Genomic DNA, 13,259 nt, shown 5'->3' on the forward strand with positions numbered 1-13,259 from the left:
TCACATTATTATGTCATGAGCAAGACTTGGACTCACATGGCCAAACTGCTGAATTGTTTGCACTGTGTTCCAAATTAAGTAATTTATAAATCTGGGTCAGAGGAGGAGCCACGCCTCTCAGTCTTTGATCCCCAGCTCAGGCCTTTCCTCGTCATTGACTTTCCTCAGTCAGTGGACAACAGATCAATTCTAGATCGGCGTATCAAGATTCAAGATTCAAAATTCAATACTTTATTGCCATATCAACATAGTCGATAGGAGTTTGCGTCAGTGCAGCTCTCACAGAAACACAGAAAATATGTAGACGATAGAGAAATAAGAACGGCAAAAAACGGCAGTCACATTAAAACATAATTTCAAAACTGACCCAGTGAGAGAAAATGCTCATGGCACAGAGAGGACACGATTAAAATAATGGAGAAGCCGATCCAGGTGTGACATACTGAGAGAGAGAGAGAGCTATAACACCCCTTGCTGTGGATATCCTGTGCCGCGAGAAATAGGCTGACTGGAAGGGGCCGATTTCATTTGCTAAGGCTGGTGAAGCGCTACAGCTGCAATTTTAGCTGCTGACACTCACAAAGCATACATGCTAACAGAAGTCCTGGGCAAGAGATGACGTAGAACAATCTGAACATTGCATTTACATGTACATGTACACACATCCACCAGCCTTCTAGCAGACACTCATCTCTTTGGAGAACTAATGAATTTCCCGGCTGGAGTTTGTGAATACAGCCAGTCCTCTAGACACTGTAATTGCTCACTGCTAGTTCATCTTGGATCTCCTCAGTGCATAACAGAGGAGCATGGAGATGTCAATGCTTCAGCCTGCAGCACGCAGTGCTCCTCTGCCGTGACTAATCGGGGGTGGATAAAGTTGCTCAGTGGCAGATTAGTTCTAATATGAGGGAGAGTTGTACTGACAGTTTCGATCCCTCGGTGTACAGAAGCAATCAGCACCACTGCAGCCACTTCCAGCTACACTTATAGGCTCTGGCACTCAACACAGTTCAAAAAGGCCTCACTATGTGTAGCTGAAGAAAAACGCCTACATCCAAATGGCCAAGTACACACTGACCACAAAAAACTAAGCTTTTCATTCAGCTATGGAGTAAAACTATTAGGATGTTGGCTTGAATCTTTGCTTGGCCATTGATCAACGTCTGCAGGATTTCCCTCACTCTTTAATCTGCCTGTTAATACACATCTAATTTAGAGGACTTTAAGGGGGTCGATAGCACATAATTCAGATGGAAAAATCAATGCCTCTGGCATTTGCTTTTGCATGGCACAGACAGGATCCACAGCCCCATTGATTTTATTCTATTTTGGGCGGTAAGGTTCACTTCCCATATTGGCTGGTCAGAGCTGGGCAATTCATCTTGGGCTTAACATGGCCTCAAGCTGGTCTGTCAGTACCTGAACAAGCTCCTGGAATGGAGATCTGCTGCTAATGTGTGTGAACAGCCTTGGCGTTTTCCAATGGCTAGCAGATGTAGCTGCCAGCTGAGTCCATTAGTCAGTGAAGTTGAATTAGACAGCTCCTGTACAATTCTCTCATTCATCTTGCTAATGGTGCAGCAGAGCAGGTTTGATGACGCAGAGGCTGACTGTGTGCCGGCTGCAGGATGACAGCACAGGACACAGTTGCAGGTAGGAAGTAAGTAAAGGTGACGTAATGATGTGACAGAAGATGTCAGGAGATAATCTCTGCACAATCTAGCCCTATGATGCCAATCCAGCTTGGACTATTAATTGATGTGGCATCTGTCTGGACTTTAGTCTTTTTATCCAAAGACTAAAGTGAGTTAAAGTGGCTTCCATTTACAAAATAGACACATCAGTTTTCTGTCACTTAACCGTGAACAGCATAGAATAGTTTGTCCTCACTGTCTAATAACAGAATGTAATAAGGTTTGACACTTCTTCATTCACATAAGACTATTCAAAGCTCCCCTGCGCTGATCCTCAAACAGCATGAATGAAGGATATCACTGAAACAGCCTCTCTCTCATCAGTCCCAAGGAGGTGATTTGTTATGGTGGGTTGCATAGCTACACATGAAACAGTGAAACTCTGTTATCAAACCAGCAGGCCATACTGAATAAGCTGGAGATGCACTATGTCATCTGTGGAAAATTACAGTATGAGAAGTTACTGTATGAATCTACTGAGATAAATGAAACCATTCAGTGTGAACCTGGGCCTCCCAAGCATCTTGTGATTCGAGATATTCACCAGATGATGGTTCAGAAAACCACATTTCCAAAGCTTTGGTTTCCTTTTGTGCTGTCTGACTCTTTAAAGACTATTTTCTCATACCAAAATAGAGCATTAAGCACTAATTTCTTGAAGTGATTGGTGTGCAAGTAAGATATGTTAGGAAACAAACATCTATTACCACTTTCCACAGTGGAAATAAGATTGAAAAATATAAAATATATATATGAACTAGAAAATGGGGTTTGGGGGCCCACTGATGAGAGTTATGATAATTTCCACAACTTTTACCAGCAGTGATAAATGTCTATTTAGACAGATCTGTGGGTATCTGACCTTTATTCATGAAATGCCTCTGTAAGCAACTAGTGCCTGTGTCATCATGAAGGAAGGGCCGGAAGTGCAAAAACCCCGCGTGGTGTCAGTGAAATGTAATTTTGTCATTCGTGTAAAATGTGGGTGTTGTTTTTAGTTAAGTCTATAAATAGCTGTTATGCATGATACTCAGAAATCCTGATGAAATCCTCTGTATGCAACCCTTGTATGTGTCACCATCAGGGGAAGGCCCAAATGTATGTAATGTTCAACTAACGATACACTGAATTTGAGTCAATACAAAGACCTTCTGGAAAAAATTACATAAATGGTTGAAATATTTTATACATAGCTAACAAAAAGTCTTATTTTAGATTATAATCAATTAAGTTTGCCATCATAATTATTAACCAAGTACTGTGCTCCGCCATTAGTCAGACCTTGGTATAATACTGTATTATGGAGACCATGCTACATGCTATAATTTTTTTTGTTGTGATTACTTTTGTAAATATTCATTTGCTACAGTGAATGTTAGTATTTATGATGGGTAATAAGCACAGTGGAGTGCCATGAAGATTAGGTATCCGCATGATAGTTCCTGCAACTGATACCAACTTGAATGATCAATAATTGCCACACTAGGGGTCAAAAAGGACCAGTCAAATAATTTGTTGGAGCCTTGGCAAAATTCGTTTTAGTTTTTTATCAAATACTTTTTTTTTTTTTTTTTTATTTGAAATCAGGATTTGAGAAGTGCTATCTTGATCTAACTCCTTCCAACTTTTGGTCAGTCCTAGAAAAAATACCGTCACTTGAAAAATTAATAAATTTCACTCAAATGCTAATTATTGAGAATAATTCAAAGCTCAATGGGGGCTTCAAGTCAGGTGCATAAAACTCTCCCCAAACTTCCCTTGCAGCGTTTAACAGATGGTGGAGGGAACACCCTGTCAGCGTCTGACCTCTCCCAGCATATGCTCCGGCTCATGTCATCTTCCCGCTCCTAATTTTCACTTGCTGTTATGCAACCAACTTTTCAGCTGATGCCCTTAGATAATGTGTGAAAAAGCTCTTACAATTACGCTGATAGGGATGAAATGGCGTTAACTGCAGTCGGTGTAATCTCTCAGGGTGAGATGTTGCCTCTACACCTGTTTCAGCGCATAAATAGTGGGGGAAAAAAAGAGACAAAGAAGCAAGTGTTTTTTCCACATGAACTGAGGTGATTTTACTGCATTTCAGAAACATAAACTGCCTTATTATTACACATTGCACTCACAGCGAAGAAGAAGACACATCCTCCATGTCAGTGAACAAAGTGATTCAAGTAGCCTTTGGGGGAAGGAGTCTGCTAATCAATGGCGGGCTCTCTCCACTCAAAGATGCACTCCAGAATGCAGGCATTAAAAGCACCCAGTTGATGCCTTGGCGGGTCAATACAACACACACAATGGGTGTAGATGTGATCGACAAAACTGTGGGGGGAAAGGGGGACAATCCACTGACATAGAATCACTGGCCTGGTGAGGATTTCTTCATTCACTGGATGACATGCAGTCGGTATGGTGCCCGTACTAGACTTCCATAGAACTGGACTGGCATGACAGATGTACACAAAGGAAAAAAGAAAAAAAAAAGAAGAAAAAAAAAACAAAAAAACCTAGCCACTGTCAAATCCAAAGTGGCCTCTTTTCTGAGATATAAAAGTACTATTGTACTGGCCTCGGCCTCGGTTGTTGGTCATGAGATGCTCCAGTGATGCTATGCCAGTGGTCGGGTCATGTTAAAACGGGACAGATAGACCCTCAGGATGAAAAGGTTGGCCCAACCTTCATTCCTGGGTAGTCACACTTCTACTGATTACTGCTAACACCAGTTTTGTCCTTTTTGTCCACATGAAAAAAAACTTTTCTTTGTGTTATTTTTCGGAATATGATATTCTTGCAAGTCATACACATCCATATATAGATGAACTCTTTTTTTAATGTCAGCATACAAGGTAAGCTGGGTGACTATATATGAAGACAACAACTACAACTTTCACAGCACTGGCATCGGTTAATTTTAAATACAGTACTCAAGCATTGTTAGATTAATAAAACAAAAGAGAGGAAAAAAAAAAGAAACATAATACCCCCGAAAAAAAAAAAAAAAAAAGAAAAGCTACGGTACGCAAGTTGGTTTCTCCCCTAAAATGTTTCTTTTGTATTTCAATGGCATGATGTACATATTTGTTTTTAACCATACCAACAGACATCTATCCAAAGGGAAAATTCTCTATGCAGTGTATTCACTTTGGATTTCCCTTGATTTGATACAGTACCATGCATTTGTCTCATTAGCTGAATTAACTTGATATTTCGTTGCTTGTACTTTATTTTTTTTTTTTTGTCCTCTAAATTTTTACTGAAATCATCAATAAATGTAACGTGTTAGGATAGTGTTGTCTTCACATAGACTCAGGTAATGGTGTTTTAGTCGGTCATTTCTCGGTGCACATCCACCCTATTGCATGTTGACAGGTTTTGCAGGATACAGCGGCGATCGTGGGGTGGGGTTTGGGTGGGGGGATGTGGGGGAAGTGGGGGGATGTGGGGGAAGTGGGGGGGCACTGTGGGTTGCAGGTCATGGAGGGTTTTTCGTTGGGTTTGTGTATGCTGAGGAGGGGTTCGGGATGGGTTGTCAGCTCCTAGACGACAGCCTTTGAATCCTTGCAGACCTGAGTGGTGGTGCCTGAGTTAGTCTGTTTAGTGTCCGTCCTCCCTCCCACACGCTTCGCTGCTCTGGAAGAGACAAATGAGACAGTGTTAGGGTGGGTTTTGTCCAGGGATCGGAGCAAAGTTGTGAACATTTAGCCCTGGTCTAAGTAGGAGTATTCGTTGTGTTCATTCATTAATCAATCAGTCTCAGCTGTCATTCAAGATGGGATAAGTGAGGCATCAAAAAAGAGGAAATTTCTAAAATCATTTTCCAGAAATGTCCTACAACTGTGCCTCCTGACTCAGACTCTCCTCGGACCTCCCACTGTTTCACGCTAACTGCGATCAGCTGTGGCTCGTGTTCCACGTTTTCTTTCAGACAAGATTTTGAGCACACTGACAGACAGAGATACATGTCCTGGTGGGTAGCGAGGGGCAGATGACAGGTTTATACACAAACACCACCTCTGGGTCACAGGCCAGCAGAAAGGGAGCCGGTTGGCAAAAAAAATATTTCCACTCTGATAAAAGCAAACATCGGAGCCGCGTGAGAAACAGGCTGAGCTGAGCACCGCTGACAGGGAACGCTCAGACTGCAATGTATGGGAAAGTTAATGAGTTAATGCGAGTAAGAGTTAATGAGCTTTAAAGAGAGACAGGAAGAGAGAGGCAGAGAGGGTCTGAGTGAGACAAAGACAGAGAGAGAGAGAGAGAGAAAAAAAAAACTGATGAGAGATTAACTAGCCAGGTCAAAGTATACGGGCCAAGTGGTGCCATATTAGCCCCTCATCTCTGATGGTGACGTAAATGAAGTTGTTCTAACGCCGGCGTTGTTATTCTTCTCTCTGTTCCTTTCCTCTTTAACTCTGAAGGAGACAAGGGGCTGCGAGAAAATAGCCCTGCCTAACCTCTTCCCAGGGCACACCTACTATGAAAATACTCCACAAATGCTTAACAGGGATTTCCTCCCTGCTTCCAAAACCCAACGGCGTTCCCACTTTCCCATTTCATTCTCCGCTGCTCTCCTTCCTCCTTCCCCGCCTCCCTCCCTTCGTCATGGAGGAGATAGGGGACAAAGGGAGGGGAGGTGGGGGGGGTTCCTGTGGCTCGACAGGGCCCGCTGAGAAGTCCCAATTGGCTCTGATCAAACCCTGGTGGTGATAGTCATCATGCAAAGTATGGGGCACTGACAGGACTGAGTGCTGGACTCCATGTAAATGTCAACGCCTACCGTTGCTTTCCATTGGAGAAAAAATGTCTAGCGGAAACATTGGACGTGTGTGTGGGTGGGGAGGGAGCTGATGATGGGCCAGCCTGCATCACTGAGGATTTGCAACCAGCCAGACTCATGCATCCTAACACACCTAGCTCTTTTCATGGCAAGCCCGCTGTGCCAGGCATTCGGGGGTGGCATACTGATAACACATCCTGCACTGACGGAGCCACCCAGGGTCCGTCTGCGAGTTTGCAGCGATCCGTGTCCCGCCCTACCTTGATGGGGCCATCCACCGGGTCCAGTCCCTGCTCCGACAGCTGTTTCAAGGCACTTAGAGCAGCCTGAGAAGAGAGAGAACAACAGATGGTCAAGTGAGTGAGGGAGGAGGGAGACTTGGGGGAGGAGAAGAAGATTGGGTGGGAGGGGAATGAGTGTCACCCTTCAGCTGGTTTTCAAATAACACTTACTCTGGGAAACCTGATGCCAACAGGACACTTTCCCTTCCCTCTCTGTTGTCTTTGGCTCTTCTTCTCTGACTGTTTATCTAGTGTTATTGGGTTAACATTTCCACTTTATGTTTTGGCTGCTCTGCATTTTCCTAAGTCAATCAGAGTGACATCTGTATTCCTGATGACTCTGGCTAAGTAAATAGCTGCAGGTTTGAAATACCTATAAATCACAGAGAGTAAACACAGCACACAAAAAAACACTTTTTGCTTGGGGGGATGTTTGTTCCATACCATAAATACCCTGAAGACAAATAAAAGATATGCCTATAAATACCACGCACAATTTTAAATGACAACACTGGTATAAATCACGTAGCGTTAGTAAATTTCACACTGACAGCCACACAATGACCATGTAATGATTTTATTGCTGATTGTGTAATCACTTAATTATGCTCATTTTTTGTGGTTGAGAAAGTGGCTCTCGGAGACGTCTCTCAGCCCCACACTGCCAGGGGAACAGTAAGCTTTGAATCTACTGTCAAGGCACTGTCTATGCTGTATTTAGCTCATAATCACAACCAGCCATGCCTAGCGATATAATGCCTTCTAATTAAAAACCAATATCCCACTGGGATCTCCATGAATTCATGATATGCAGTTTGGATTAGTCACTAGTGCCTTGTGCCGAGCCTGGATCGAAACTGCCATGATGTCATTTCCTTCCTGTGTATCTCACTGCCTGTCTGGGCCAGCTCAAAGGGCAGCTGGTGGTGTGAGGACGATGTGGACGACACAAAGCCTCAGACAAAGCCACATCACTCTCAGCAGTCATTTCACTGTCAGACAGTGGAGTCAGTCACTGACAAACCGGAGTAATGTATGCAACAGGTGTGGACGCTGAGGTTTCATGGTAAGGTGTGTGGCACAGACAAACACACGTATAACGGGACCGAGGTTAACAAAAAACACCAATGAAACACGAAACAAATGTCCAAGGTGTTCTACTCAAATTCTCTTGACCTTTGTATCAACACACCGAGGAATTGTGATTTCAAAGCACTAATCCAGTCCTGTAGTGACAATGAGATGTTAAAGAGTACTTGTTAGATGACACGATGGGCCGAGCAGGCAACCGCCGCCCGTCGCAGTGACCGTCAGAAACAGAAACTACCTCTGAGCTTAGAAAGACGGTGCGTGTCTGAGGGGTTCTGGACGTGCCAAGTCGAACACATCTGATCTTAACCAGGTTGTCGGTCCAATCCTGACACAGATACTTCCTCCATACTTAAGATTGGCTCCAGATGTGCTATCTCTCTCTCTCACTCTCTCTCAGTGTGGGCTGAGTTGGACGGGAGGGGGTAGCTGGGCATATATCTCCCAGCTGAGCTGACACCCCTGTGCATACTGGAGCGCATCTAACATCTCCAGTTGTTCCCCTCCTTCACCTATACTGTACCCACCATCTCTGCAAGGCACAGGGGGAGGGGGCAAGATGGAGACAGATAGAAATATACAGGAACATAACTAACAAACCTTAAACCATCCTTTAAAAAGCATCATCGACTGCTTTAATTTTGTACTATCAATCATTTTGTAAAAGTAGGTTATTATTTTTTTTTTTTTTTTCTTTTTTCAAATGGCCCATAACTCAGATTTTGGAATGAAACATGCTAAAGCACACCTGGTCTCAAAACAGTTTTGGCAGGTGATCCCAGGCGGTGATTGCATAAATTTCTCTGACCGCAGCATTTGAAGCACAAAATTATAATTCAGGTCTTAACCCTGATAGTATTAGATCACTGTGCCACATGCATGCATAAACAGCATTAGATACCTCAGGGGGACAGAGCTCATTTCTTTTGAGAGTGCCTTTGATCAGTGTTGCCGGCAGTACACTGTAGTTGTATTTAATTTGAAACTACAATCTGTCATTATTAGTCATTTAAGAATAGCTGGGATTTTTTTCTTGGATGCTTTATATGAACAAAGGCAAAATGGGTTTCCCAGGTCATAGAATTTGAAAGTCTACTGTATTTTGTATTTATTTTTTTAAATAAAGTAATATTACTAAAAAAATGATCATTGTTACTATTACTTTTATTACAATAAAAACACAAAATTTTATATAACCTCCAACAGCTTCATTTCATTATTTCAGACACATCTTGTACCACAGCAGTTACACTTAGCCTGCATCAAATATACTCAATCACTGGTTAATCACAGTCAAGATAAGGCACCGGTGGATCCGCTCAGTAAATGAGTGAGACGTGATGACTGGCTGAGCCCACTTAGTTTTGAAGCCTGCCGACATCGCTCTGTTCCTGATAATATTCCTATTAGTCAGATCAGCTATGTGGCGCTGACAAATTCACCGTTCTTCTCCTCGGCGCAGTCAACTGGGAGCCATCTTAACGTTTTTCCGAGTCAGATATATAGACAGAGTCAGCTCCATGTGAATAATGGGCCTGTATTCAAGTTCATGCGCTCCAAGAGGAAATACGTTTATCAGGCTCAAATCCTGGGAAAATATGAGTCCCGCTGCATCACGTATCAGCGTGTCTCTGTGGAATGCTGTACGTAGGGGAGTATGTTACAAACTACTATCGCTGCGCCTACGTCCAAAATAATTTTCAAAGCGAGTTTAACTTCAGATTATGAGAAACGTAAACCAGGAATCATAATTTATGACAGACAGGTGCAGGGGTCAAAATCTGGTTTGTATCCATCAAATGGAGAAAAAAAAAAAAAAAAAAAAAAAAAAAAAAAACAATCTCTGATGCATGCAGGCACTGACGATTCTGCAGTAACGTACGACTACTTTGCAAAATTTATACTGTTGGTCATTACTTATTGCATATCTCTAGAGTCTCAGGAATCAACCGGAGCCCCTGCGCGTCTGTAAGAGACAATTTATGAAGCACCATTCTTTCTTTGCAGATGTGACAACCGGTGAGATTTAGAGCTTGAATATACTTTCAGGGAGGATTTAGAGATTTAAGGTGACAACCCAGTAGGATATGACAGCTGAGGGAATGTTTCCGCAAGTACACCGGTCATAAACATACATCACATGAGACAGTTTATGTAACAATTACATGCTTTAGTGTGGAGTACAATCACGTCATCTCACAATGACCAGGACTGTCCATACATAGTGAGCCGGAAGGAGTAATTAAGATAAGAAAAAACCCATAGAGACAGATGATCCTTGGGCACTTGATCAACATGACACCCAATAAACGACAGGGACAGATCAATCAATCTCCCTCTATTCCTCTTGTGGCCAATAAATTGTAATCACAACCAACTCCCCCATAATCACTGCTTGGTTGTTGTATTTATTCAATCGGTTGGGGATTTTTCTCTCCTGAGTAAACAACCAGGGCCCATCTGTTGGTGCGGCCTGACTGGGGATAAACAGCCATAAATCAGGGGGTTGACAGTGGTGGTGCTGCTGATATACGACAGGCAGGCACTGGGGCCGAGGCAGCCAATCCTCGGGCCCTACACCTCCACGAAAGACACAGGCCATAAGACAAATACTGGGCCTATCTGTGGGAACAGCAGCCAGTGAAATCATTATTTTTCTAATGAGATAAGATGGCCATCGCTGGAGGCAGCCGCTGCACTGATGCATCAACACCAGAGGAGTATGTTTAGTCTGAGGTTGACACACAAATTGGAAATGGTCCATCTCTGTCGTAGGTTTGAGAGAGAGAGAGAGAGAAACAGACAAACAGAGATAGACAGAGAGAGAGAGATGGATGGGAGTTGGAGAAAGAAAGAGAAACTGGTCACTTAAGCGCTACACCCTTGACCATCTCCGAGTGGGACTTACTCAAGTCTGACTCATCACTCCCTCTTCACCTCTCCTCTTCCCTCACCCCCACTTCAGATAACAAACCAGCACTCACCAGCAGTGCAAGACTGGGAGCCAGTCTGGAGCACCCCTTTGCCATACACCAGTCAAAGCTGCTACTTCACACATTCATCTATCTCATTCATCTATCTATCCAGCTGTCCCTAGTTCAAAGGCTTGGACAAACAGCGGTGGAATGTGTTGAGGTCTGAGGAGGATCTGCGACCGTGGCCGAGTTCCTGACGTGGAGTGACAGGAGCGGCTCATTTTTCTGGGCCTGCTGAGCTCTTAATGGCTTCCCTGACATAGTCTTCGCTTCCTTCAGCGGCTTAGCCAAACAGAGGGCTGGTCCCCTGGGAGTCCCCGGCATCGGCCTGATGGATCGCCGGGTCACATCGACCTCGACAAATCAGACCACAGTGTCAGCCCTCATGCCTGGGCCACTGGGATCCAGTGAAACAATAAAGCAGCGAGGTAAAGAAAAAAAAATAAGTAAGGGAAAAGAGGAGAGGAGCCCTCAGTCCTTCCATCTCCATCACTCAGCTAACTGGCCCTGAGTGGCCATCAAAGACACCAGGGAGGTCCTAGTGAGGTGGAGACCACCAGCATATCACCCATCTCACATACCTGTATGAACATGCACATAAAACACACACAAACACACACAAACAGCTTTAATACTAGAAGATCCAGAGGGGAAAGAAAAAAGGCAGACGTTAGCCTAGTTTGCCTCCCTGGGCTTTATCAGATCTCAGGTCCAGCCTGTGCTCTGCTGGGGGCCTGATAAAAGCACAGACATCAGCTCAAATTTTAACCCAGTGACCCAATCTCTGTGTACAGTGTGGTGTTTTCCCCTTTACCAAGCAGATCCAGTTTCCCAGGGCCTTCTCTGGCTCAGTAAAGTCCAGCTGGACTAACCCAATCCTTTCTTAATTTTAAAGCCTGGCCAAGAGAATCAGCAGCAGGCCGCCATCTCTTTGATCCCATGTCGTTGTCTTCGTCATGTGTTTGGACATCCAGCTCATCCCAGGGAGTGAGAAGCAGGAGAGAGGGAACACTTAGTTTCCTCCTCCATTACAACTAGAGCATGGGGAGATTCTTCTTGTGGTCTTTGGCAGGACAAGAAACCAGCCCAGAAGAGGGAGGGCTGTCCACCACTCCGCAGGTGCACTCAAATTCATGCGTGTGCACGTGCAGGCACAGGCACGTGCACACACACACACACACACACACACACACACACATGCACAGACTTAGAGAGAGTTAGAGAGAGAGAGAGAGAGAGAGAGAGAGAGAGAAACCACAGCATTGTCTCACAACTACTTGCTGAATGGTTTCTTCTCAGAACCCGAGACGACACCGGGGCAGATGGACTGTAACCCAAACTGCTCACTTTTGTTTGTTCAATTGTACAATCACCATTCATGCTCTTACTCTGCAATAACATGCTCACTGTCAGGTCTTAACAACACTAGAAAGAGTCCGATTATAGTCGGGTGGACGGCTCTGATGCCAAGGAACTGACGTGGGGCGGCAGGAGACATGAACATGAAGGGACGCAGGATGGCCACTGATGAGGGTGATCTAAGGGACGTCTGCTAGACTAAACAATGAACCGAGTGGATTTCAAACAGTGTATTTTACGGGCAACAGGCGGGATCTGGGAAGTCAGAGAAAAGAGGGCCCTGTTGTCAGAGAAGCTCTGAGGCTGGGTGGATGTATTGTTTCACAGAGGGCCTGTTCTGTTTTCAAAAGGCCATATAAAACCCTGATGGTGCTCCCTCTTTTGCGCTCACTCCCCACAGCACAAAGTAATATGAGATGCCAAGGGAGAGAAAATCCCAGTGACCACACTCTCTTCACCCTTTTTTTTCTGTAGCATCCTGTGTTAATTTCCTCGTCACACGGTGCCATCACATATCTTGATGTTCATTTCGTGCTTTTAGCCTCTGTCTCTTGCCAGTCTTACTTTTCTCTTCTCCGTCTCTCCTTCTGTCATTTACTCTCCAACGTCTCCTCATTCCTTGGCCTTCTTTTCCCCTACATTCTTCTCCTTTCCTACTGCCCACATCAAAGCCCTGGAGAGAGATCACTGGCACATTCCCGGATAACTCATGGAGAGGACCTGTGTGTGCATGTGTGTTTGCAGTGTAAGTGTCTATTTGCTAATGCGGTGTGATGTGTACATGGATTCTTTTGTAGCTGCGGAGAAAATGTACTCAGATCCTCTTACCAAATCTCTTCCTCACTCTCACTCCATATTTCACATCCTCTTCCACATCAGAGGCATTGATAAAAGAGGCAGTGTGTGCCTGGCAGAGGCCGAGCTGTAGCCTAATATGACGTTAATTTCAGTGAAGTAGCACTTCATTTGTGCCACAACAGCTCTTGTGCAACAGCATAGCAACTCCCACTATTATTACTAATATTTTGTCTATGCCCTTGCCTGTGATGTTTTTGATCTCTGCATACATCTCAGCATACTGTGC

General features: G+C 44.2%; 1 protein-coding gene across 1 annotated transcript in view; it reads right to left on the reverse strand.

Moving 5' to 3' along the window:
• Positions 1-4,844: 4,844 nt before the first annotated feature.
• Positions 4,845-13,259, reverse strand: part of stau2 (staufen double-stranded RNA binding protein 2) — an 87,586-nt gene continuing 79,171 nt past the window's right edge. The window contains exons 14-15 of the mRNA XM_030079603.1: positions 6,732-6,797; positions 4,845-5,324 (exon numbers count right to left, since the gene is read on the reverse strand). Of these exons, the coding sequence (XP_029935463.1) occupies positions 5,289-5,324; positions 6,732-6,797 (102 nt within the window). The 3' untranslated portion in view covers positions 4,845-5,288. The remainder of the gene's footprint in view (positions 5,325-6,731; positions 6,798-13,259) is intronic.

The sequence above is a fragment of the Myripristis murdjan genome, chromosome 20, assembly GCF_902150065.1.
Source record: "Myripristis murdjan chromosome 20, fMyrMur1.1, whole genome shotgun sequence".
NCBI lineage: Eukaryota > Metazoa > Chordata > Actinopteri > Holocentriformes > Holocentridae > Myripristis > Myripristis murdjan.